The sequence below is a fragment of the Neomonachus schauinslandi genome, chromosome 1 (genome assembly GCF_002201575.2).
Source record: "Neomonachus schauinslandi chromosome 1, ASM220157v2, whole genome shotgun sequence".
Lineage (NCBI taxonomy): Eukaryota > Metazoa > Chordata > Mammalia > Carnivora > Phocidae > Neomonachus > Neomonachus schauinslandi.
In genome coordinates, this window is record NC_058403.1 from 188,956,682 (window position 1) to 188,981,041 (window position 24,360).

At 45.6% G+C, this 24,360-nt stretch overlaps 1 protein-coding gene across 4 annotated transcripts in view; it reads right to left on the reverse strand.

The window, feature by feature from the left end:
* Positions 1 to 24,360, reverse strand: part of FLNB (filamin B) — a 142,890-nt gene that overhangs the window by 53,588 nt on the left and 64,942 nt on the right. For all 4 annotated transcript variants that reach the window (XM_044921341.1, XM_044921340.1, XM_044921339.1 and 1 more), the window contains exons 5-18: positions 17,896 to 18,014; positions 16,972 to 17,049; positions 15,662 to 15,824; positions 14,475 to 14,672; positions 11,754 to 11,891; positions 10,102 to 10,228; positions 8,187 to 8,323; positions 6,732 to 6,925; positions 5,442 to 5,555; positions 4,496 to 4,639; positions 4,230 to 4,353; positions 3,733 to 3,893; positions 2,627 to 2,717; positions 2,168 to 2,337 (exon numbers count right to left, since the gene is read on the reverse strand). In XM_044921341.1, the coding sequence (XP_044777276.1) occupies positions 2,168 to 2,337; positions 2,627 to 2,717; positions 3,733 to 3,893; positions 4,230 to 4,353; positions 4,496 to 4,639; positions 5,442 to 5,555; positions 6,732 to 6,925; positions 8,187 to 8,323; positions 10,102 to 10,228; positions 11,754 to 11,891; positions 14,475 to 14,672; positions 15,662 to 15,824; positions 16,972 to 17,049; positions 17,896 to 18,014 (1,958 nt within the window). The remainder of the gene's footprint in view (positions 1 to 2,167; positions 2,338 to 2,626; positions 2,718 to 3,732; positions 3,894 to 4,229; positions 4,354 to 4,495; positions 4,640 to 5,441; positions 5,556 to 6,731; positions 6,926 to 8,186; positions 8,324 to 10,101; positions 10,229 to 11,753; positions 11,892 to 14,474; positions 14,673 to 15,661; positions 15,825 to 16,971; positions 17,050 to 17,895; positions 18,015 to 24,360) is intronic.

Consider the following 24,360-nt stretch of genomic DNA (forward strand, 5'->3'; position numbering starts at 1 on the left):
GAAGCTCCACTCTGTGTATTCACCCTTTAAGCCATAAATCCATGTGGAGAACCTACAGCATCAGGCCCTGTGCTCAAGACTAGGGAGGGAAAAATATATATAGGACATGATATCCCATTGTTGGGGAACTCATCATCCAAGAGAAGAAATTCAATTTTTTCTTTGCCATAGAAAAATATGTAGAACTGCAACTTGCCCAAAAAATGAAACCATAAATCTTGTTCTAAATGCTAAACAAGAAGGACCAGAGAGGCACCGCTCACACTGGAGGCAGGGACTGATACCAGGACTCTGCCAGGCTCCTTGGACATAAGACAGGCGGCATTTGAGCAAAGCCCCAAGCAGCCACTGAGCCTGCCGACAAACCTGCTGTTCTCCAAGAAATGGATGAACTTGACCTTGTGTGATTTTGAAGTTAAGAAGCCTCCCTCTCTAGCCTCCACCTCTGCCCCAAATGGCAACAGGTTCTGAAGCCCTTTCTGGGGGTGCAGGCCAAAACCTGACTCCGTCTTAATGTCTGCAACTTACTTTCTAGAAGCTCAGCCAAAACCCAAAAAGGTTTATAGATAGAGGACAAAGCAAGATGTTTTTAGAAGAGTCTAAGACCTTGTGACCTTGACCAGTGTGCGTGGCCAAGCTTTCTGGTACCTCCTCCTAAGGAATGTGGAGAATTGGCAACAAGGATGATGTCAAGCCAGTGCTCCCAATGGTGAGGCTCCCGCCAGCCTTCTGAAGCGTCAGCAGGAAAATAATTACCCACTTAGCACTGAGCAGCCTGATGATAAAAGGTTATTCTACGTACAAAAGTATTTTTACCATCACTAATAATGAACCCCTCATTAAGGTAAAAACAAAAACCACAGGAAGGAGGACGTCTGGATGTAAGAGACCACATCTGTACTGACTCACCCCAGACAACCCCTCCCACCGCCAAAGAGTCCATCTCCAAGGACATGTAGCCCCCAGTGCAAGGGGACACCTGCACCACACCCCTCATCCTCACCGTACCCCTCATTCCTTCCCACTAGACTCTGGGCAGCGCCTCACTGAGGGCCAGGCAGGAGGGATGCTTCTCGGGTGGTGTTTCTACAGAAAGCATTCCCCCTGTACTCCTACAAAGAGTACCTCACAGAAGGGGGACTATTTTCCTCAGGACCTGAAAGCACCTACACTATAAGGTTCCTTAAGGGTCGGGTGTATTAAGAAAAAATCTGAGACGTTCGAATGACCGTGTAGAATGCTATGCATAAAAAATAGTAAAATCCAGGGCACCTGAGTGGCTCAGTTAGTTAAGCAACTGCCTTCGGCTCAGGTCATGATCCTGGAGTTCCAGGATCAAGTCCCGCATCAGGCTTCCCTGCTCAGCAGTGAGCCTGCTTCTCCCTCTGACCCCCTCCCTTGTGCTTGCTCTCCCTCTCTCTCTCAAATAAATAAACTCTTGAAAAAAAAAAATAGTAAAATCCAGGCTTTTCTTCTGGGTTACCTGTTCCTCACACCCCAGAGGTATGGCCATGAAGCAAAATCCAATTTTGAACAAATTAAACAAGAATTCACAGAGAGAGGCAGAGAGGTCATTTTTTAGGTGCTTCTTGCCTAAAATAATCAGAGCAAAGTGGCCTGGATCGTAACATCCTGTGTGTGTTTCTGAATTTTGTAAGAGGACAATCTGGGGCCCTAGATAGTATTTCAGGCCTGAGGGACTAAAGGCTGAACTGGCTTTTGAGAGAGACCCACTCTACCACCTTATATAAAGGGCCAGCAAGAAAACACAAAGGCGTCGCCCTTCCTCCCCTATGAGTAATTAAGACTGAATGAAGGGCAGCTGGTAAGGATGGGCGAGTGTGTGGAATAAGAGGAAGATACTAGGTTCCAAATTTCAAGAGCTCCCTGTTTCTGCTGAAAGCCAAAATGAAGGTGGGAGGCGGGGATGGGGAGAGTCAGGCTAGCTTCCCGCTCTAGCTTCCTGCTTGTTCTTAGGGGAACCTTCAGGCCCGCCTCACAGAACCAGCCAGGCCTCTTGCCAGTGCTCCTGGAGAGGCTCAAAATGACAGGCATGGAGAGCCCTTCACCCACAGAGGAGCACCTCGACAGAGCACAGATCAGAGCCTTGCTGTCCAAAGGGCCCAGCCCAGCACTGAGGGGGAAGGGGCAATGGGAAGGACCCTACCTGCTGGGTGGGTGTGTATTTGACGGTGTGGGAGTAGTCATAATTGTCGATGATGTCCAAGTCCTTCACGGCATCTCCAGGAAGGGCGCTGCTAAACTGTACGTTCAGTGGGGCTTTTCCAGCCCCTTTGGTGTAGACCGTGAAGTGGGTTGGTTTCCCGTTTTCCACACCTGGAAGGATAGACCATGAAGTGAGGAGACAGGCCTGACTGGCGTGGTTTCACTCTTCAACAACCAGTCTGACAGGTTCATCGGCACCAGCCCTAGCAAGGCGGTTGGCGACGGGGGCCAGAGCACTGCCAACAGCTCGGGCAGGAGCACTGCCCCTGCTGAATGGGACTCCCAACAGAACACCCGCCCTGGGTGGAGACGAGGCCCTCAAGGTCCCCGGACCAAACATGCCCCTGGCCACTGGCCCGCAGAAGGCCTCCGGGATGGCCTCTTCCGCGTGCTCTCTTACCTGCTTTGCTGAGCCCCGGGCCTTCTGCCTTCACTTTGCTGGCATCATGGGAAGGGTCAACTTTCACTCTGAAAGGACTGGCGGGGATTTCCTGTAGGGGAGACACTATCTCAGTAGGAAAGCCCCTGAATCGTCTGCCAGAGCTTAGCCTTCTGCCCAACGCAAGGGGGGGAGACCTCTCTGACTCTGGCGGGCGGCGGGCAAACTTCCATCCCCATGGGTCAAGTCTTTGTACTCGAGCCTCAGGTAGGGGCCACCGAAGGTCACTTACAAATGCCTGGACCCCTCCATCACAGGCTTTGACCTGCTTAGTGCACAGCGGAAGGAAGGTTTCCTACAAACGATTCTGAAAACTCTGAGCCTTTCACACCAAAGTTGAATACTTAGTACGCAAAAAATCCTACCAAGAATAAAACCCCAAATGACAATAACATATAGGGTTGGGCGAAAGGACATGTCCTCAGGTACAGCTTGGAGCTAAGGTTTGGGGAATGGGAGGAGCTGATCAGAAATACAAGGATTATAATTCTTCACAATGGTGCAGGTTATCAGAATAAAGGCAGAACAGGTTAACTGGATGAAGTCAATTCAAGACCAACACCTTCAGGCACAGAACTTTCTCTCTCGACATTCCTATCCTTATGCAAGGTTAATTTGAATCACCAGGATTCCACTGTTCCATTTTAGGTACCACTCGCCTTATCCTCACCTATCATAAGTAAATATGAGCTCAGTTTGAAAGTTCAAAGCTCCTCTCCCTGTAAAAGTTTAGGGGTCAAGGCCAAAACCATTACTTCAAAGCAGTCGAAGCAGAACACGTCTAGAAGTTCATTTCAATCAAAAACTTTACAAGTGTTTATAACAAACCAGTCTCCTGCCAGAGCCCTGCTATAACCACTGAATACACCGTGCCTCACTTTTGTTAGAAAATGACAATAATTTAGTTCTGGGTGCTTTTTGCTTATTGTTTTTTTCCCCCCTTCATGGTTTTCAGGAACCAGAGAGGAAAACCTGAGCAGAATTCTCAAGACACTGCCCTATTGCTTTAAAAAAAAAAGGAAATACGCACACAGGTGGCCAGAAAGAACCCAGGTCCAAACACACACCTGAGATGCAAAGAGAACTTTGATAGTGTATCGCCCGGCAGCAGGAGGCACATATTTGACCGTAAACGTGTCGTTGGCGTTGTGAATAATGTCAAAGTCCACGTCTTCCTCATCCTCACTTAACACGCGGGCATCACATTTAATGCCAACGCTGACATCACCTGGAACAGACCAGCTTATGAGCGCACCAGGGTACAAGAAACAGCATGTCCCATGCAATCGCTTCTAGCTCAGCTCAGCTAACACCCCAAAAAAGCAATTGGGAAGTTTCCAGTAACAAGCCTGACAAAGGGATGGTGCTAAGTCAGGGCTTTGGAGGAGGAATGGAGGATTAGCAAAGATCACCAAGGAACTGCCACAGACGCTCATTAGATGAACAATTCCCTATTCAGGTGCACTACTTTCTGGCTTAAAGTTCACTGTCCTTCGAATGTTCCAGAAAGAACATGCTTCCTCAAGGAGCAGCAATTACCACACTGGGGGAAGCCCCCTCTCACCTTCCCCAGCCTCAGTACAGTCCACTGTGAAATGAGTAGGCTCATTTGCCTTCAGTCCACTTCGCTCCACGCCTGGCCCAAACACCTTGACCTTCTGGGGATGGCTACCCTGCCCGATACTGACCTAAAAAGAACACGGCAGAAAGTTATAACCAAGTTTTCCTCCACTTGGACCCAGTGAAACATTGTTAGTTAGCATAGAGCCCAGACCCGCCATAGGAGTTGGCTTTTTCATACAATGGCCAGGATTATTCTTCACAACCTACCCTATATGGGCTGCGTGGGATGTTCACGCCTCCCCAGACCACAGCAATGGTGTGCTTGATGGCCTTAACCGGGGTATACGAGCAGGCGTACGTGCCGTCCATCCGGCTCTTCATCTGGATGTCAATGGGCTGGCCTTCCCCATCCTGCAAAAGAGCAGGGGCAAAGAAGAGAAACTGGACTTCACACGGTCTTCATCAAACAGCACCGCCATGGCTTCCCAAGACCATAAGGTCACCACCCATCCAACAAAACATGGAACTATGATATGCCATCACCACAAATGATAAAACACTGCCTGTATTTATTTGTTTTTCATAAGAGCAAATGACTCTAATAGAAAGCCATGGCCACTCAATACTTCTTAATTTGGGAGCGCCTGGGTAGCTCAGTTGGTTAAGTGTCCAACTCTTGATTTCAGCTCAGGTCATGATCTCAGGATCTAGAGATCAAGCCCTGGCATCAGTCTCCATGTTCAGCGGGGGTCTGCTTGAGATTCTCTCTCCCTCTGCCCTTCCCCTCACTCAGGTATGTGCTCACATACACTCTCTCTCTCACTAAAATAAATAAATAAATTTTTTAAAAAAGTACTTCTTAATTTTAATTCCTGCATTTAAATTCCTGGGCCAAATTCAATTAAATTAGAAAAACATATTTAATAAATTCTTATTTACAAACCTCCTGTCATGGCCTAGGTAGCTTTAACCACACTGAAGGACATGTACAGGGAAATCTGAAATCAAGCCTTGTTTCCAAAGAATACAAATCATAAAAATGAGAAAAGCACCCCGCTTTACATATTAGAATCCCATTTAATAATAAATATTCTTATGATTCCCAATATGTGGATGAATAAACTGAGGATCAGATGAACTGAGCAACTTGCCATTACAGTGACAGATCGTGTCTCCTGGTAATTACCTGCACAGGTGGCCCCTGGAAACTTACCTGAGCAAATATCTTTAAGGGAGCTTTTCCAGCATCCTTAGGATCCACGGTGAACTCACACAGGTTGTTGACAATGCACCCAGATTTCTCCAAACCTGGCCCGTATGCTTGGACCTGGGGCAAAGAATAATGATTCTTTTTTTGTACAATGCCCCAACGAAACCCCCTCTATAACAACCAGTGACCAGGGAACAAGGTAACAAACCCACCTGTGTCTGGTTTCACAGTACCTATGTAACAGGATGGTTTGGGAAGGAAAATGCTCAAGTAGGTTGTAATTCAGAAATTAAACACAGTATCATTAACCTCCCAGGAGGAAGAAAACTCTCGAAAACCAAGCCCCAAACTAACCTGGGGCTCCATGCCTTATTCCCAACAGATATAGACAACTAGTAACCAGGGCAGGGACCTCCAGCCATGCCCAGGTTCAATGTTCCCACATGGAGGGGGCTCAGAACCTTTACCACAGACATTCCAAAGGTTTACAGCTTCCAGAGAGAACAAAGGACCAGCCGTTGGCCAACAAGGAATAGCAACCGGCCCAGACCGACACCAGCCTACGAAGAGCCGCCTGTGTGGGCCAGGGCAGCCGGCACACATGGGAGTGTGGAGGCTTCCTCCTAGCAGCCAGCCTGCCTCAGACTCGATGCTTATCGGCCTCCTAAGAGTGTGACAGAAGCTCTTAGAAACACTGCTCCAATTTAAGAGAAGGGAGCTGGGGAGAAAAAGAACACCTTTCATTTATGAAGAGCAGCCTCCGCAGCCCCCTGCATGAGCTAGGCACTTTATGCACGTTAGCTCCTTGAATCATCCCAGAAACGCTGGAAAGCAGACATTGCTATCATTCCCACTTTAAAAAGAATCAAGAGTCAGAGAGGTTAAGTGACTTGCCCAGCATTAGAAAAGTACTAAGTGGGGGCACCTGGGTGGCTCAGTTGGTTAAGCAACTGCCTTCGGCTCAGGTCATGATCCTGGGGTCCCAGAATCGAGTCCCGCATCAGGCTCCCTGCTCAGCGGGGAGTCTGCTTCTCCCTCTAACCCTCCTCCCTCTCATGCTCTCTGTCTCTCATTCTCTCTCTCTCAAATAAACAAATAAAATCTTAAAAAGAAAAGAAAAGAAAAATACTTAAGCGGTACTACCAGGGTTCCAACTCAGACCAGTGTCCTTCCTAAGCTCTACATGGCCCCTTGCTGCCGTCCCTCAACATGCTGCTTGAGCTCACTCTCTGGGTACCACGGAGAGGGCCAGGAGCCAGGAAGAGAGCACAGAAACATGACAGACAGACTCACCAGATCCGGGTTGTAGTCTCCCGCAGCTGGGTGGATGAAGGCCATGTATGGGCTGTCCTTGATGTCTTCGTCATCACACATGATGTGAACAGCGTATTCGCCAGGTTCCTTGGGCCAGTACTTGACATCACATGACCCATCATTCTGGTCATCATACTCAATCTTCGCCTGGGAGGGGCCTTCAATAGCAAAGCCTGGGGGACAGGGTGAGAGGGACCCCTGGTTGCATGGTGGGAAGAACCTACTCTATGTTACCACCAGCTCACTCCCTCAAAGCAAGTATCAGCCAGAAGCCTGAAATCAGTGTCTGTCCCTTTCCCACAAAACCAAGCCTATTGAGTCTTCATTAGACGTGGAAGGGCTGAATTTTTATGGTTTTTTAAACATCATCTAACAAGGCAAGTCAACGAAAACCTTAAACCAATGCCCACACTTTGCCCCATCAAATCAGGTTCTGGGTTTTTGTCTGAACGAAATAATCAAGAATATGCGTAAACAGTTAGGTACAAAGTATATGTACCCAGCACTGTTTCTAAAGAAAACCATGGAAATAACCGGAGAGCCTAACGGTAGACATATCCATGCAATGGAATTCCAAAGAAGCCATGGAAAATCAAGACACAGCCTCTATTTATCTGAGGCAGGAAGACAGAAAGATCATCCCTAGATATTCTTTGTGGAAGATGAATATTTACGTGTGCATGTAAAGAAAAAAGTCTAGAAGGATATGCCAAAGGTTTAATACCATACCAAAACACTGATTCTCTCTCTAGAAGGAAATACTAAATCCAAGTCTGCTTACTTTTACTACCTAAAACAGATAGTCATTAAACTATGGCCAGCGGGCTAAACTGACTCACTATCTACTTCTGTACATAGGCTTTGCTGGGACACAGCCACACTCCCTCACTTACGTCCTTTCTCTGGCTGTTTTCGTGCCTACCACGGCTGCAGCAGGGAGAATACGGCCCACAAGACTAAAATATTTGCTCTCTGGGCCTTTTTAGAGCAGGTTTGCTGACCGCTGTTCTGAAGTAATCCTGTATACATCAGATGTGTATTTAACATATACTGTTCTGCTCCGAAAAATATTTATTCTCCAAATTTCTAATTTCAGCAAAATTCATTAATTCATCTAAACTAAGAATCAATCAACAATATTTGCTAAGTGCCTCCTATGTTCCAAGCACTGTTTCAAGCACAACATCCGCAGGAAGCTCCTCTACCGTGAGGTTTAGCGGATGAATGAATGGAAGAAGAGACCGAGGGCAACTTGAAGGGCAAGAGGAAAATGAAAATTGCAATCCCACAGCAGTATTAAGGGTTGGACTTGGGGGGTCAGGAGGCCAAGGGGAGTGAGGCTTGGAGGAGGCCCCAGCTCTCAGTCTGACACTGGGACCAAGCCTCATGTCATCTCAGCCCCCCAGAAGCTGTTGGCCAGCCGCTTCCACCTACCCAGAGACCCCACTTCAGAGCCAATGGACTCTACCACGAAGTCCGCCGACCGCCCGACAATCCCGCTGTGGAGGCCAGGGCCCCATGCACGAACTTTCTGCATGCCTGCTTCAGGGCCAACTTGAACCTCAAAGGGGCTAAGAGAAAAGGAACAAAAAGCATTAAAGAAGAGCAAAGAAGGGACTAAATACAGCCATAAGCTGTTTGCAGGTATTTTTTCCACTCCTTTTACCTGGAGTCCCAAGGTCCAGCCAAGCCCTTCCTCCACACAGGTGCCCCCACAGCCATTGTTATGTCAACAATATAATGTACTGGGGCTGCCTCGGGGCACTCGTGTGGCCACTAGGTGGGCACTCAAGACACCCTGCCTCACACTATCCTTCTGACCATTCACCTTTTGAGTGTAGGGCTCACCAGACCATGAACTCTGGAAGGTAAGAGAGTGCCTACTTTCCTGTATCCTGCTATATTATATGAACAAGGGGCACCTGGGTGGCATAGTCGGATGGGTGTCCAACTCTTGGTTTCAGCTCAGGTCATGATCTCAGGGTCCTGGGATTGAGCCCCACATCGGGCTCCACGCTCAGTGGAGAGTCTGCTTGAGATTTTCTCCCTTTTGCCCCTCCTACTTGTGCTGTCTCACTCTCTAAAATAAATAAATAAAATCTTAAAAATATATACATATATAAGAAGAAAACTAAGCTGAAAAGGCTTTATCTCACACATGAACAAATGAGTCTGTTTTTTTTTTTTTAACGAATAAGCTGTAAAAAAAAAAAAAAAAAAAAAGCAAAGGGGGTGCCTGGCTGGCTCAGTTGGTAGAACATGTAGCTCTTGATCTTGGGGTTTTGAGTTTGAGCCCCATGTTGGGTGTAGAAATTGTTTAAATAAATACACTTTTATTTATTTATTTATTTATTTGAAGATTTCTTCATTTATTTGACAGAGAGAAAGACAGCAAGAGAGGGAACACAAGCAGGGGGAGTTGGAGAGGGAGAAACAGGCCTCCTGCTGAGCAGGGAGCCTGACATGGGGCTCGATCCCAGGACCCTGTGATCATGACCTGAGCCGAAGGCAGACGCCGAACTACTGAGCCACCCAGGCGCCCTATTTTGTATTTTTTAAAAAAGATTTTATTCATTTATTCATGAGAAACAGAGAAAAAGAGAGAGAAAGGCAGAGGCAGAGGAAGAAGCAGGCTCCCCCTGGAGCAGGGAGCCTGATGTGGAACTCAATCCCAGAACCCTGGGATCACAACCTGAGCCGAAGGCAGATGCTTAATGGACTGAGCCACCCAGGCACCCCAACTTTAAAAAAAAAATCTTAAAAAAAAAAGTTTGCTTAGATTCTCAGAACCCTATCATACCCAGATATTTCTCAAGGTAAATGGAATTTATTCAGAGTTTAAAGTTGCCCCCAGGAGAGCTGGGGAGGGTGAAGAGGGGAGTGTAACCGTGATGCCCACAAGGCAAAGCTGTAGACTGCGTCCCTTGGCTCCTGACTGCACTCACGTAGAGAATTTTAATGTAAACCATGGCAGATTTTATCCCCATGGCATTCCTGAACAGAGGCACACATTGAAAGAAAGAGAATCTTAGTTTATATAAGGGTGTAGAGACACACAGCCCATTTGCTCTCTATTACTGCTCCTTCTGGCTTCCCTGCCTCCCCCCAGACCCAAACCGCCAGCATTTGATTTAAAGCAAGGCAACCGAAACCACAGTGACTTTCTGCTGTTTTTGAGAACAGGCCAAATGTCTGTGTGCTGTTCTGGAAAAAAAAAAAAAACAAAAACAAAAAAAGCTTTCAACAAAGCAGATCTCCTTCCCTCCTGCAGCCGGGGAAGTAACCGCCGTGAGCCTGCTCTGGGGTGAGCACGCCTCCAGAGAAGACGCAACTCCAGCTGGAGACTCACCTCTTTGGAATGTGGTGTCCCCCCCATGTGATGGCGATGCTGTATTTCCCCAGGGTGCTGGGGTAATACTCGAATGCGTAGACTCCATCCAGAAAGCCTTTCTGTTTCACCAGTTCCTCCAGACCCTCTGTGGAAAGAAAGCACACCATCCTTCCAAAGCAATTCCAGGCTCCCAACAAGAATCCAAAAGACAAGGACAGAAAGGCAGCAATATCCACAAGACATAAGCTGCACAGGGAAGCCAAGTGGGCTGCCTCAGAATGGGACACCCTCAAAACCTGGGAGATTAATCCAAGCCTAAAAATAGGCCCATCTCTGCTTCAAAGTGTGGGGGAAAAGGAAGATTTCCCAGCTAACCGGTTTTCGAAGGCTCTCTGAGAGCCTTATCTAGAGGCGGGGGCCAACAGGTCCTCGACCTCCTGGGTCTGTGTAAAGACAAACCTAGTCCTATCTTAATTTTTCTTAACGATCATCGCTAGGTGTCTGAGCCTCTCACAAAACTGAGGAGGAACTGAGTCCTTATATGAGTATTTGGCATGGGTTTCAGCTTACTGTCCTGGCACATCTTTTTTTAAAGCTGGACAGCACAAGTGAGAAGGCTCCTACATGCTACCTACAAGAGGACAGGTTTTAGATGCTGTACCACAAACTCCAAACTGAGCCATCAGGTAGGAACTTGTTTTATGTTGAGCCCTGAGGTTTGGCTGGGAAAGCCACTTAGTCAAGCGAGAATCCAAGGTCAGAAAAAAACGCCTCCTTGGCTCCTGTAACAAGCCAGAGGGGAGGGCAGCCCCAGAGCAGCTTTTGGCTCCAGGTCCGGGCAGTGTAGAACCTTGGCCACCCTTCGAACACAGCCTTCCCCACAGCCTGGTGCTCTGAGATCAAATATTAACTTTCTGGAGCTCAGAGCACTCCCGCCCCAGCCTGCTGGGGATACAGAGAGTGGGAGCAACACAGAGGCTGCGCACGTTCCCACAAGGCATGAACCCGCGGAGGGCTGCTACGTCTGCAGCCCGAAATGCAGGGGCAAACACGGACAGAGCACTCATCCTCGCGTCTGCGGTCTCCCTTCCCGAACGGGGAAGAAGAAGGAGTTGCAGAGTGCAACCCACCCCTCCGCACACAGCATTTATCTACAAAGAAAACTTAATCTCAGGGAATTTTATTTTCCTTCTATAAGCACTGATCATAGTAATTAGGTACTTGGCATAATTTCATAGTCTATAAAATGTAACCTGTAGTGGGAAAATTACTGGCTTTGGAGACGGTGCTTGAATTCCAGCTCAGATGCTTACGAGCTGTGTGACCTTGGGCAAGACCCTTCTTCTCGAGCCCATGTCTCCTCAAATAAAAAGTAAGCCACTTCAGGTTGTCCTTCCAAGGACAGCACTTTCCAAACTCCATTACATCACTGCTTTTTCTATTCCCAGAAGCCTTAATATGGGAGGCTGTCAGGCTACCACTGGTCCCACTGCACCCAGGGCAGACATAACTAATCACTGCCTCCTTCCCCATGGAGCCCAGATAGCCTCAACTCTTTGATACCGCTCTCCTGGGATCGATCAAAACGGGCTGGGGGATGAAATCCATACGCCATGGCTGCAAAGCCGGCCCAAGTCACACCTGAGATGGAGAAACAAAGGAGCACTTACTAGGACCCTTCACAGTGACACCAAGTTCCCCGCTTCCAGCAGCTTTGGTATCAACCTTGAAGTCTGCAGTCTCCCGGATGCGGATGCCTTTGGGCTGCAGGCCCCGGCCACTGGCCCGGCAGGCGTTTGGACTACAGGCTGCAAACACAGTTTTGACATCAATTCAACCTTTCATTCGTTAGAGTTGAGCAAGCCAAGGTAACTTGGAGCCACCCGCCAAGAAAATGTTTGTTCTGCACAGAGCCTGCAGCAGCTGCCCGAGGCTAGGGGTCCTGCTCAGGGAGCACACCAGGCTAGCACAACATAACTTTGTCCGGCCACACCGCAGAGGGACCGGGGTGGGGGAGGAAGTGGGGGGTTACTTTGGCAAAGAAAGAAGGGGAAGCAGAGCCTGCATTCGCTGTGCTCCTGGAACCTGCTGAATCCTGGCGTTTATCCTCTTGGTGGTGAAGGAGAGTTAAATCTCATTGCCACACTCAAGGGCCCAGTAATTGGAAAGACTGAACTTCTTCAAGTCTACTTGGAAAATGTAGCACTTGAAAACATCTGACCATGTTCCAAACTTTGGATCGGCCATTTCTAAAAGTCGAAATGTGATTGTCTTCCGCATGAAGAGCCAGGGGATAGCTCAAAAAAGAAACCAGTTCAACCCCAAATTGGCCAAAGCAGACAAACATTTTAGTGCTGTCAGCAGGTAATCGGAATGTGGGTGGCTATAAATGCAACAATTAGCAATAAACACCACTCTCCATTTGATTTCTGGATCTAGTTTAAAAACCTAAAGTCAGAAGTCTAAAAATTAAGGACCAAAGTAGCTTCTAGTAATTTCTTACATGAGAGGTCCACAAAACTACCGTTCCATGGGGGTCATCAGAAGGTTGATATAACACATCCTCGTACCCTAGGAATTCTTTGCCAACACAGGGGACCTTTTTGAGTATAGAAGTGAGAGAGCAGTGGGCAAAATGTCATGCATGTTGTTTACTAAGTAGCTTTTCCTTTCCAAATCTAACACCGCACATTTGAGTTTTCTCTATGCCAGGAGTGGGATCACCGACTCCAGAGGACGAAACTCTTTACTCCACAGAAAGAAGATAATGCCTCCTCTGGTCCCTCCTCCCTGCAATGTCCTCAGCTGGCTATTTGGCAGACAACTGCTTCTGGAAGAGACATACCCACACTCTAGGAGTTAGAGAGGATTTTAGGTGGTTCGTGGATGAACATAAGTTTATGGCCACATTTTATGGCAAGTGACATTGGTTTTCCATTGTGAAAGGGGGATGAAGATTCTTTTTAATATAAAATCAGTTAAGTAGTGGAAGTACATCAAAAGAAAAACCCTATCAATTAAACTCTAAACAGTACAAGTGATGGATAGACACACGAGAGATAAGCATTGTCCATGAGTGAGAGGAAGTCAGAGAACAGTATTAGAACAGGAAAGCTGTTAAAAATGCTTTCTTGCCTTATGTCAAAGAGAGTTTTGTTTATGAATATGTTGGTTTTATTTTTTTTTTGTCAAAAGGAGAAAAGTTGGTCATACCAGAAATAAGTCACAACAGGATGACAGGACTTCCCGCGGAGGGTTTTAATGTGCCTTAAAAAAAAAAAAACAACCCCAACACTCATGGAAATTCTGAACACGGGTAATAGTCTCAACATCAAAAGGGTAACTGCTCAGTTCATATAAACACTAAATGGAACTAAAGGAAACCACCAGCTCCTCCACCATTTTGAGTTGTTTTAGACAGGTTTCAATGCAATTAGAGAGTAGGTTTGGGGTCTGGCTGGACAAGTGATGCTGACGTCCATACTGTCATGTCCTGAGGTCACCAACAGCACGGGCCCAGCTGACGTGTGCGGGAAGCACAGAGAACGGGCACGGAAGTCCCACTCAACCAGCCCTTACCCAGCGAGGTGCCTCTGGCCCAGTGCTCTCAGTTAGGAAGCCAACAGCTTCGGGGTCCAGGCTGACCCAGAGGCAGGATTCAGAAGAGGAAGCCAGCTCTACAGACGCAGAGGCAGAGGACAGAACAGGGAAAGGCAAGTATTGGTTAGAAAAGGCAGCAGAGTTGGAAAACAAAACAAAACAAAAAGAACCACCAAGTCCGAAGGAAAAGGAGTCTAACATTAGAGAAAAATGCATGCTCTGGCTGCAGAAGGGGTTTAGCAGCAGGGTTAAGGGATTGACAGAGACCTGGGTTCTCCTTCTACGGATGCCTAGTCTGTGCTCACTGATGCCTTAACGTCACCTAAGTCTCGGTGTCTCCACCTGCAAGCTGGAGATAACACCAGCGCCTGGAACACACCGGCTGGTGTGATGAGCAGATGCAGTGGTGCCGAGTGTGTGGTGACCAGTAAAGCAGTGGGGGCCATGGGGCAGTGCCACACCTGCTAACCTCAGCCACGGGCACCAATGGCCCACACGGCCTCAGTCCTGCATCTCTCAGTGAGGACAACTCTCCTGTGTGAGTGTTTTGGGAAGGATTCACTGAGTTAATACAAGTGAAGCACTCAGGTCATTGCTCGGCTCACAGGAAGATGTTAATATGAGTATCTTGAGGACACAGCAAGCCGCTTCCCACCGAAGGGTCCCTGGCAGGAAGGGGACAGGCATGAGTCCAGCGTGGCCCCCACTCTTCTCCTGGCCTCGGAGCCCAGCTGTGCGCACGGTCACCCTAAAGGCCAGAAGCAGGTATAGCTGGCCACCCCAGCACTCACCTTCCCCAACCTGCACGACGAAGGGACTCTTGGGAATGGTGTCCCCCGCAAAGGAGACCTTGACCACATGGGGGCCGGGCTGCAGTGGTTTGTACACACATCGATACACCTGGTTTCCTTTATCTTCCACCAGCAATTCCACAGTGTTCTTCCCCTGGGGATCCTCCACCTCAACACCAATGTCACCCACACCAGCACCTGGAAGAGAGCAAGCACTCCAGGAGCCCAGGTTATCTTCTCAGAACACTCGCTGCGGATGAGCGCAGGCGCGAAGTGCAGATGGAAGGAGACAGGCGCTTGGAAAGTCCACACCGAGATGCTAACAACTGTTTTCTGGTTGGGCTAGGAGGGTCATAAACTTTCCTTTTTTCCCCCCATTCTCTATTTTTAAAATTTTCTACATTGAAAAGAAAGATGACATTTCATGAACTGTATCATTAAAAAGAAAAAAAAATTTTTTTTAACTGTGTCTTATCATTCCTCCCCGCACCCCCGGACCTGGCATAGAATTTGGTCTAGTAAAGCTTCTTTTTTAAAAAATTTTATTTATTTATTAGAGAGCGAGAGAGAGCATGAGTGGGGGGGGGGCTGAGGAAGAGGGAGAAGCAGGCCCCCCACTGAGCAGGGAGCCTGACATGGGGCTCGATCCCAGGACCCTAGTATCATGACCTGTGCTGAAGGCAGACGCTTAACTGACTGAGCCACCCAGGCACCCCTAGTAGATGATTCTTAAAACTTAGTTTCTTTGGAACAGTTATTTAGCCAAGGCAGAAATATGTACAGAAATTGACTGATTATTAATAATCAAAGTCAAGCTTGAGTGTAAGATCTTAAAGAAAAGCTGGTTTGGAGGGTGCCTGGGTGGCTCAGTTGGTTAAGCGTCTGCATTCGGCTCAGGTCATGATCCCAGGGTCCTGGGATCGAGCCCCACGGCAGACTCTCTGCTCAGCGGGGGGCCTGCTTCTCCCTCTCCCTCTGCCTGCTTGTACTCTGTCAAATACATAAAAAAAATCTTTAAAAAAAAAAAAAAAAGCTGGTTTGGAAAAATCTGTAAATAACTAACACACTTGAAAAAGGGTACTTTTGTTGGCGGTGGTTTGATTTAAAAGACAAAAGGTCAGGCATCCCAAGCCTTGGGGTGCCCGAGGATTATCTCAGGCTCTGGAAGAAAGCCTGATCCACAATACCTGCTGTGTAGATGTCGAAGTAGGTGGGCTTATTGGCGATGTTTCCGGCAGCTTCCAAGCCTGGGCCTTTTGCAGTAACTTTACCGGCATCTCCCTGTGCTTTGTCGACATTCACTTCAAAAGGGCTCTTGGAGATGTGCTGTCCTGCAAAGAGGACTGTAACCTACGAGTGACAGACAGATGGGATATAATCACTGCTCCCTGCCCAGGGAGCGCCCATGTCAAGCCACATGCATTGGCAATCTCCTCTTCCATCCTCCTAACTATCCATACAAGGGTAGCTGGAACCAGGAGCCCCGGTTAAGTGGCCTGAGTGGGATTCTTACCTGGCTCCATCTACCACATGACTGGGCCTCAGACAACATGCCTTTAGCGAACTAAAAATGTTTACATTGGATAAGGGTGGCCTCTTTAATAGGAGGCGAACCAATACTTCTACTTCAGTCTGTAGACATTGGACCCTTTAAGGCATCTGCAGAAGGGGCCATGGTCCCCCCAGAATATAAGGCACAGTTCCAGGATTTCAAACCTAGAGTCAAAATGTTTTTCAAGGGACCAAGATCACTCATGTGAGATACAGTATAGATTTTCATCTAAGATTTGAGTCAGTTCTCATCTTTTAAATTTTAAGGGGTATGAAGTTGATTTCATATGAATTGAATAAATTAATTACATCATAAATGCTCCCTTCAGGATTTTTTCCCCCCAAATTCCTGATGTCCTAAGGGTATAAGAAAAATCGATAGCCATGATGCCACGTGAATTCACTAAAGGCCAAGGTAGTAAGTATGGTCTATGTCTCAAAATTTTGGCATGGTACACAGGGATTGACCTGTGTGTGCTGTTGAAGGCTTTCTTTTAAGGAAAGACACACTCCTGGATCACCCTACTCTCTTGTAAGACTCTCTGGGTCCCTGTCCTATAGGCCAATTAGACACCCACTCAAACAGAACTCAAAATGTTGCTGAGACAAAAGGCCTGCGGGCTAGACCCCCACCATTTCTCCAGGTACATGACTGGGCCACTGGACTATATTCAACTGGCCCTCTCCACACTCAGGCTTCAATACAGATAGACCCTCCAGAGCACCCGAAAGGGGAATATTTAAGGAAGCACTGAAGACAAAGAACCCATAGCATCTATACTCCAGGCATGTAGCTACAACCATTTGTTACCCAGATGGAGTTAAAAACAATCTTACATTGCAAAGAACTGAGTAGAATTCAACCTTCCTAAGATACCCTCTTACACACATACTGATGCAAGCCCAGAAGAGCAGTCCAAGCAATAGCCATGAAACCTCATCTTACTTTGTGCAACCCGGTGACCTTGGGCAGATACTCCACAGAGTATGTCTTGTTCTTGTCGCTGTCGGGGGTCACTTGTGCCTAGGACAGAAAATGAGCAATAGTCAGAGAAGGTGCTGGGTGTGAGTAAAAGTACGCCATGCCAGCCAAGGCCCTGAAGTGAGCTGCCAGGTCGGGCACCTGTCCTGGCTATTTCCTGCCCCACCACTGCTGAAGGATGCCCCGGGAAAGCAGCAGCCAAAAGTCACAGAAACAAAGTCACGTGGCAAGAATGTATAACCAAGTCACAACTCCCTACTGTCCCAGGGCTGGAACTTGGTAGATGAGAGGGACCATAAAGCAAGTCACTTCAACCTTTAGTGGCTCAGTAATTATTAAGAGCTTATGGAATGCCAGGCCCAGTGTCAGGTACCAAATATAAAACAAATCAGGCATAATCACTGCCCCAGTGGGAGAAACAGACCATATGCCAGTAAACTTAGAATTTCAGATGGTGCTAAGCATTAGGAATAAAATCGAGTCTTAAGAAGGTAAGGAGAAGGACCGGCATGTGCAAAGGCCCTGAGGGAGGAACCAAAGATAGTCAGCCTGGGAAGAGAGTAAAGCATCAATTTTGTTATCATTCTTTTGGCCATCAGCATCTAAAACCTCAATTCACAAGGCCTTTGCTAAATCCAAAGTATCCTTTATTTTATTAAACATTGTAAAAAACAACAACAAAAAACATTGTGTCCTTGGGTATCAATTTCTATTACCTTTCAAGGCCCAGCCCTTGGGCAATTACTTTGACTGCTCTAAGCCTCAGGATTCTTTTGATAAAAAACAATTTTTGTTCTGAGCTTTAAAATGAGGAAAATGGAAAGCACAGTCCCTGGACCTGTCACAAGCCCCAAAAGCTCCATGGAATGGCAGCACCTTCCAACCTACCTCCTCTTTGTTCCCTTCGGGATCCTCAACAAACACCATCACCTCTCCTTGCCCAGCACTTATGGTGTCCACAGTGAACTTGGCCGGCTGCTTCACCATGTTTCCTGTAGGCTCAATTCCTGTCAGGTTTACACAAGCACATTACAAGCTGGGCAAGGACTTGACATAGAGACAGACCATCACCCACCATGTTTCCTTCAGGGAACTAAGAAATGGGACCCAGCCCTGCAGCTGCCATGTGGGAGACAGGGACACCTGTGACAAGGATTATCAAACAGGTTGAAAGCCCTAAATTTGCCCTTGTTATTTTATTTTATTTTTATTTTATTTTTTTAAGTAAGCTCCATGCCCAGTATGGAGCCCAATGCAGGTCTTGAACTCACGACCCTGAGACCGAGACCTGAGCTGAGATCAAGAGTCAGATGCTCAACCGACTGAGCCATCCCGGTACCCCTGTCCTTGTTATTTAAGCGATAACTGATTCTGAAATATTCAGAGCAATTCAGTCAGAAGTCTATACAACTGTGAAAAATGATACAGGAACTACCAGTGGGGTTTGCCCCAAGGGAGGTAACATTGAGGAAGGAGGAATGAGGTGTGGGAGAACGGCTCATTTTTCATTAAAGACCATTTTGCATTACTTGAAATGCTTAAAAAATGGCATTTGATCAGTATTTCTAAAACTATTTATTTTGAGATGACTGAGCAAATTAATATGAGATATTCACATGCAGGTGAAAGAAATAATACCCTTTATCTAGTTCCCCAAATGGTTACATCGTACAAACCCTAGTACAGTATCACAATGATCCTGGGCTTGACACAGTCAAGATACAGAACATTTCCATCCCCACAGAGGTCCCTCATGTTGCCCTTTTATAGCCATACACACTCCCTCCCCACCCCACCCTTTCCTTACCCCAATAACCCCTAATCTGTTCTCTATCTCCATAATTTTATCATTTCTAGAATGTTACATAAATGGAATCACATTATGCAACCTTTTTGGGTTGGCTTTTTCCACTAAGCATGATCTTTTGTAGATTCATCCAGGTGGGTGCCTCTATCAATAGTTTTTTTATTGCGTATTCCTTGATACGAATGTACCAACATGTGTTTAACCATTCACCCACTGAAGGACATTTGGATTGTTCCCAATTGTCTATTACTGATAAAGCTGCTATAAACATTAGTGTACAGGGCTGTGTATGAACGTAAGATTTCATTCCTCTGGGATAAATGCCAAGGGGTGCCAACTGCTGGGTTGTATGGTAGTTGCACGTTTAGTTCTTTTAAAGAAACTGCCCAACTGTGTTCTCAAGCAGCTGCATTCCCACCAGCAATGGATGAATGATCTGGATCTGCTTTCTCTGCATCTTTGCCAGCATTTGGTATTATCACCACTTTCTATTTTAGCCATTCTGATAGCTATGCAGTGATTTTAATTTGCATTTCTCTTATGGCAATAAGACTGAACATCTTTTCATGTGCTTCTTTGCCATCTGTATACCCTTTTCCGGGAAATGCCTGTTCACATCTTTTGCCCATCTGCTAACTGGATTTTTTACCCTATGGAGTTTTGAGCATTCCTTATATATTCTAGATACTGGTTCTTCGTTGGATAGGTGGCTTTCAAATATTTTCTCCCAGTCTTAAGCTTGTCTTTTTGTCCTCTTAACTGCAAAGAGTTTTAAATTGCTTTCAACAAGTTTTCTAAATCCAACCGTTGTCTCAGCAGCATTTTGAGTTCTGTTTGAGGGGGTGTCCAGGTGGCCTGTGGGGTGGAGACTGAGGGCACTTGTCTTGCATGAGAGCAAGGTGATCCAGGAGTGTGCCTTCACTGTGAGAAAGCAGTCCAATCCTCGTGTGCCATGCCAAGACTTCGAGACACAGACCATGCTTCATGAAATTTTTTATATTCTGAATTTTGGTGAAGTCCAACTTATCGTATTTTTCGTTTTAGGGATCATGCTTTTGGTGTCAAATCTAAGAACTCTTGGCCTAGTCCTAGATCCCAAAGATTCTATGTTGTTGTTGATTTTCTGGAAGTTTTATAGTTATATATGGTCCACTTCGAATTAGTTTTTCTATAAGGTGTGATACTTGGGCTGAGGTTGTTTGTTCGTTTGTTTTCTGCCTATGGATGCCCAGTAGCTCTGGAACCATGCGTGGAAAGGCTCTCTTTCCCCCCACTGAATTGCTTTTGCACCTCTGTCAACAATCAGTTTGCATAGTGGTGTAAATCTCTTTCTGGGTTCTGGATTCTGTTCCATTGATCCATGTGCCTATCCTTCCACCAATATCACATGGTCTTGATTTCTATACCTTGATGAGTCCTGAAATCAGGTACACTGACTCCTCCCACATTTTTCTTCTTTTTCACAATCACTTTCCCTACTGTAGTTCCTTGCTTTGCCATATATGCTTTAAATAATCATCTTTTCTGTATCTATGAAGAATCTTGCTGGAATTTTGATAGAAACTATGTTAAACCTATATGACAATTTGGGGAGAACTGATATTTTTACTCTTTGACTTTTTCAATCCATAAAAACAGTATGTCTCTCCATTTATGTAGGTCTTTTCTTTGGTGTTAATTCTTCTCATTAATGTTTTTTGTAGTTTTCAGCATAAAAATCTTACACATTTTATTACATTTATACCTATTTCTCAATTTTGTGAGTGACTGCAAATGGTATGGTATTTTTAATTTGGATGTCCTCATGTTCATTGTGGGAAACCTATATGATATACATTCCAGCATACAGAAGTAAAATTGATTTTTGTATGCTGATCTTATATCCTGAGACCTTGCTGAATTCACTTATTCAAAGAGAGTTTTGGGGCTTTTTTGTATTTTGTCTTCTTTTGTTGTAGATTCTTTGGGGATCCCTACACAGACAATCAAGTCATCTACAAATAGGGAAGCTTTATTTCTTCTTTCCAACATATGTGTCTTTTATTTCCTTCTCTTGCCTGACTATACTCACTAAAACTTGCATCATGATGTTGAATAAAATGGTGGTGAGCATGGACATCCTTGTCTTATTTCCAATCTTAGGGGGCACATTCAGTCTTTCACCATTAATTATAATGTTAGGTGCTGACTTTTTGTGGTAGCTACTCTATATGGAATTGGAGAAGTTCTTCTTTAGTCCCCTTTTTCTGAGTTCTTATCATGGATGCCTGCTGAATTTGGTCAAATGCTTTTTCTATATCAATTGATGTGATCATGTGATTTTCCTTCTTTAGCTTGTTTTCACTGCTTTTCTAATAGTGTGCCAGCCTTGAATTCCTGGAATAAACTCTGCTTGGTCATGATGAATGATTATTTTCATATGTTGCTAAATTCTATTTGCTACTATTCTGTTGTATGCTTTTTTTTTTTAATTTTAAGTAATCTCTACACCCAGTGTGGGGCTCCAACTTACAACCCCTTGATCAAGAGTCCCATGCTCTACTGACTGAGCCCCTATGCTTTTATTCTATATTCACGAGGGATATTGATTTGTAGCTTCCTTTTTTGGTATCACCTTTGTCTGACTTTGTTATTAGAGGCAGCTTCATAAAATGAATCAGAAAGTGTTCCCTCCTCGTGTTTTCTGGAAGAGATTGTGTAGAATTGGTGTTAATTCTTCTCTAGATGTTTGCTAAAATTCTGCAGTAAAACCACCTGGGCCTGGAGATTTCTTTTCCAAGGGCTTTTAAATTATAAATTTGATTTCTTTAATGGTTACAGGGCCACTCAGGTTTATCTATTTCATCTTGGTTGAGTTTTGGTAATTTGTGTTTTTTGTGAAACATCTATGGTTGTTAAACACATATTTTTTTTTATACCATGTTCTTTCTTCCTATAATTGAAAGATTCCTTCTTTCCTCATTCTTCTTCTATCCAGAGAATTTCCTTTAGTCATCCTTTTAGGGCAGATGTGCTGGTGACAAATTCTTTCAGTTTTCTTTCCTCCAAGAATGTCTTGATTTCTTCTTCATTCCCAAAGGGTATTATCCCTGGATACAAGAATCTGAGTTGACAATTCTTTCCTTTCGGCACTTGAAAAATATTGTGCCATGTGTGCCTCCACGGTTTTTGAAGAGAAATCTGTCTATTCTATTTCTTCCTGATAGATAAGGTATCATTTCTCTCTTGATGCTTTCAAGCTTTTATTGTCTAGTTTCTTGAAGTTTGTCTAAGATGTGGCTTGGTGGGGATTATTTATTTATCTATTGGTGGTGGTGGGTAGGTAGGGGGTTTATCCTGTTTGGGTTTAGCTCAACTTCTTGAATCTGTAGGTTAGGTCTTTTGCCAAATTTGGAAGATTTCAGCCATTATTTCTTTGAGCGTTTTCGCCCTGCCCTCTTTTTACTCTCCTCTGAGTCCCCTGTGACATAAATGTTAGATGTTTTATTATTGTCCCATAGGTCCCTGAGACTCTGTTTGTTTGTTTTTTCAGTCTACTTGCTCTGCCATTCAGATTGGGCAATTTTTATTCTACTTTCCAGCTCACGGATTCTTTTCTCTGTCCTTCCATTTGCTGTGGAGCTTATCCCCTGAGTTTTTATTTGAGTTAGTGCATTTTTCAGTTCTAAAAATTCCATTTGGTGCTTCTTTATATCTTCTATTTCTTTGCTGAAACATTCTATGCCCTTGCTGAGCTTTTCCATTTTTTCACTTGTTTGAAGTAGATTTGTAAGTGCTTGTTGAAGCCTTTTTATAACAGCCGCCCTGAATCTTTTCAAATAATTCTAACATCTCTATCATCTGGTGTTGGCATCAACTGACTGCCTTTTTTCAGTCTGAGATCTTCCTGGTTCTTGGTATGATGAGTGATTTTTTTTTTTATTGAAACCTGGGTATTATGTTATGTTATAAAACCCAGGTTTTATTTAAATGTTCTTTCTTAGATGCCTTTGTATAATGCTGATGCAGCAGGGGAAGGGGGAGTGCACGTCTTGTTACTGCCAATGGGGAAGACATCCAGGTTCCCTATTCAACCTCCACTGATTCTCAGAATGAGGGGGGCTCCTCATTACTAGTAGGTGGAGGTGGGAGATCCAGCTCCCCACTAGGCCTGCACTTGTGGCTGGAAGGGGTGGGAGCACCTCATTGCTGCTGACATCATCTACTGCCATCTCCTTACTGCTAGACTGTGCTGCGAGTCTAGGCTCCCCCCTTGGCTCTTACTGGTATAAGTCAGGGCAAAGAGGCCACTATCTTTCCTGGGATGCTTGGCTGCAGCAAAACAGTTATTGTTTCCTGGTGTTCTGTCCTGTGAGGCTGCCCTTTCCTGTTCTTTTGGCCAGAGAGAGCAGGCGACTGTTTGTGCCCTTTGATGTTTCAGGTGGGTGGCTTCCCTGCACCCAGTCTGATATATAGGAGGCAAAAAGAAAGCCCAGGGAACTCACTACTCTGTCGGCCCTTGGGTCCTGAGATCTGTAGCTGGATTGTCTTATTCTCTTTCAGTCTCTCCATATGTTTATCTTGTATAAAATGCTCAGGAATTTTAGTTGTACTCAGCAGAAGAATTAGGAAAAGGATTTCTACTCCATCAGCCCAGAAGCAGAAGTTCAAGTATTCCTATTTTAAAAGTTTTTTTATTGGGGCGCCTGGGTGGCTCAGTGGGTTAAGCATCTGGCTTCAGCTCAGGTCATGATCCCAGGGTCACTGGGCTCCCTGCTCAGCAGGGAGTCTGCTTCTCCCTCCCCCTCTGCCCTCGCTCCTGTGCATGTGCACTCTCTCTCTCCCACTCTCTCTCTCAAATAAATAAATTAAATCTTTTAGAAGTTATTTATGATGGAGAATTCCACACCTATACAGACACGGAGACCTGTCTCCTGAAGTCCCGGGTACCTATCACCTCGACGCAACAACTCAGGCCAGTCTTGTTTTACGTCTTCACTCCTACCTCTCCCCTCCTCCTGTATTATTTTGATACAAATCCTAGACCTCACATCCTTATTTATTTTTTGAAGATTTATTTTAGAGGGTGGGGGGAGGAGCAGAGGGAGAGAGAGAATCTCAAGCAGACTCCCTGCTGAGCATGGAGCCTGATGTGGGGCTCAATCTCATGACCCTGAGATCATGACCTGAGCTGAAACCAAGAGTTAGACCCTCAACCGACTGAGCCACCCAGGTGCCTGTGGACCTCATATCTTTAATCCATAAACATTCACTATGTATCTTTAAGAGACATTTCTAGAATATCCACATCAAAAAAATTAACAATAATTCCTTAAAACCATCAAATATTCAGTGATCCTATTCCCTAGGACTCCTCACAATGAAGGGTGCTTATGGCTTGCTCTGCAGTGAATGCTTCACACAGAACACAGGTTTTAGGAAAGGTTTCTGCTTAGTTCACAGACGCATGCTTTCAACAAACCTAACCCTGCAAGCGAGCCCCCACAAAGATCTGCTTATGGCTGTAGGTTTCCCTCACTCCAGCCCTCCATCCCTTCAGTGAATGG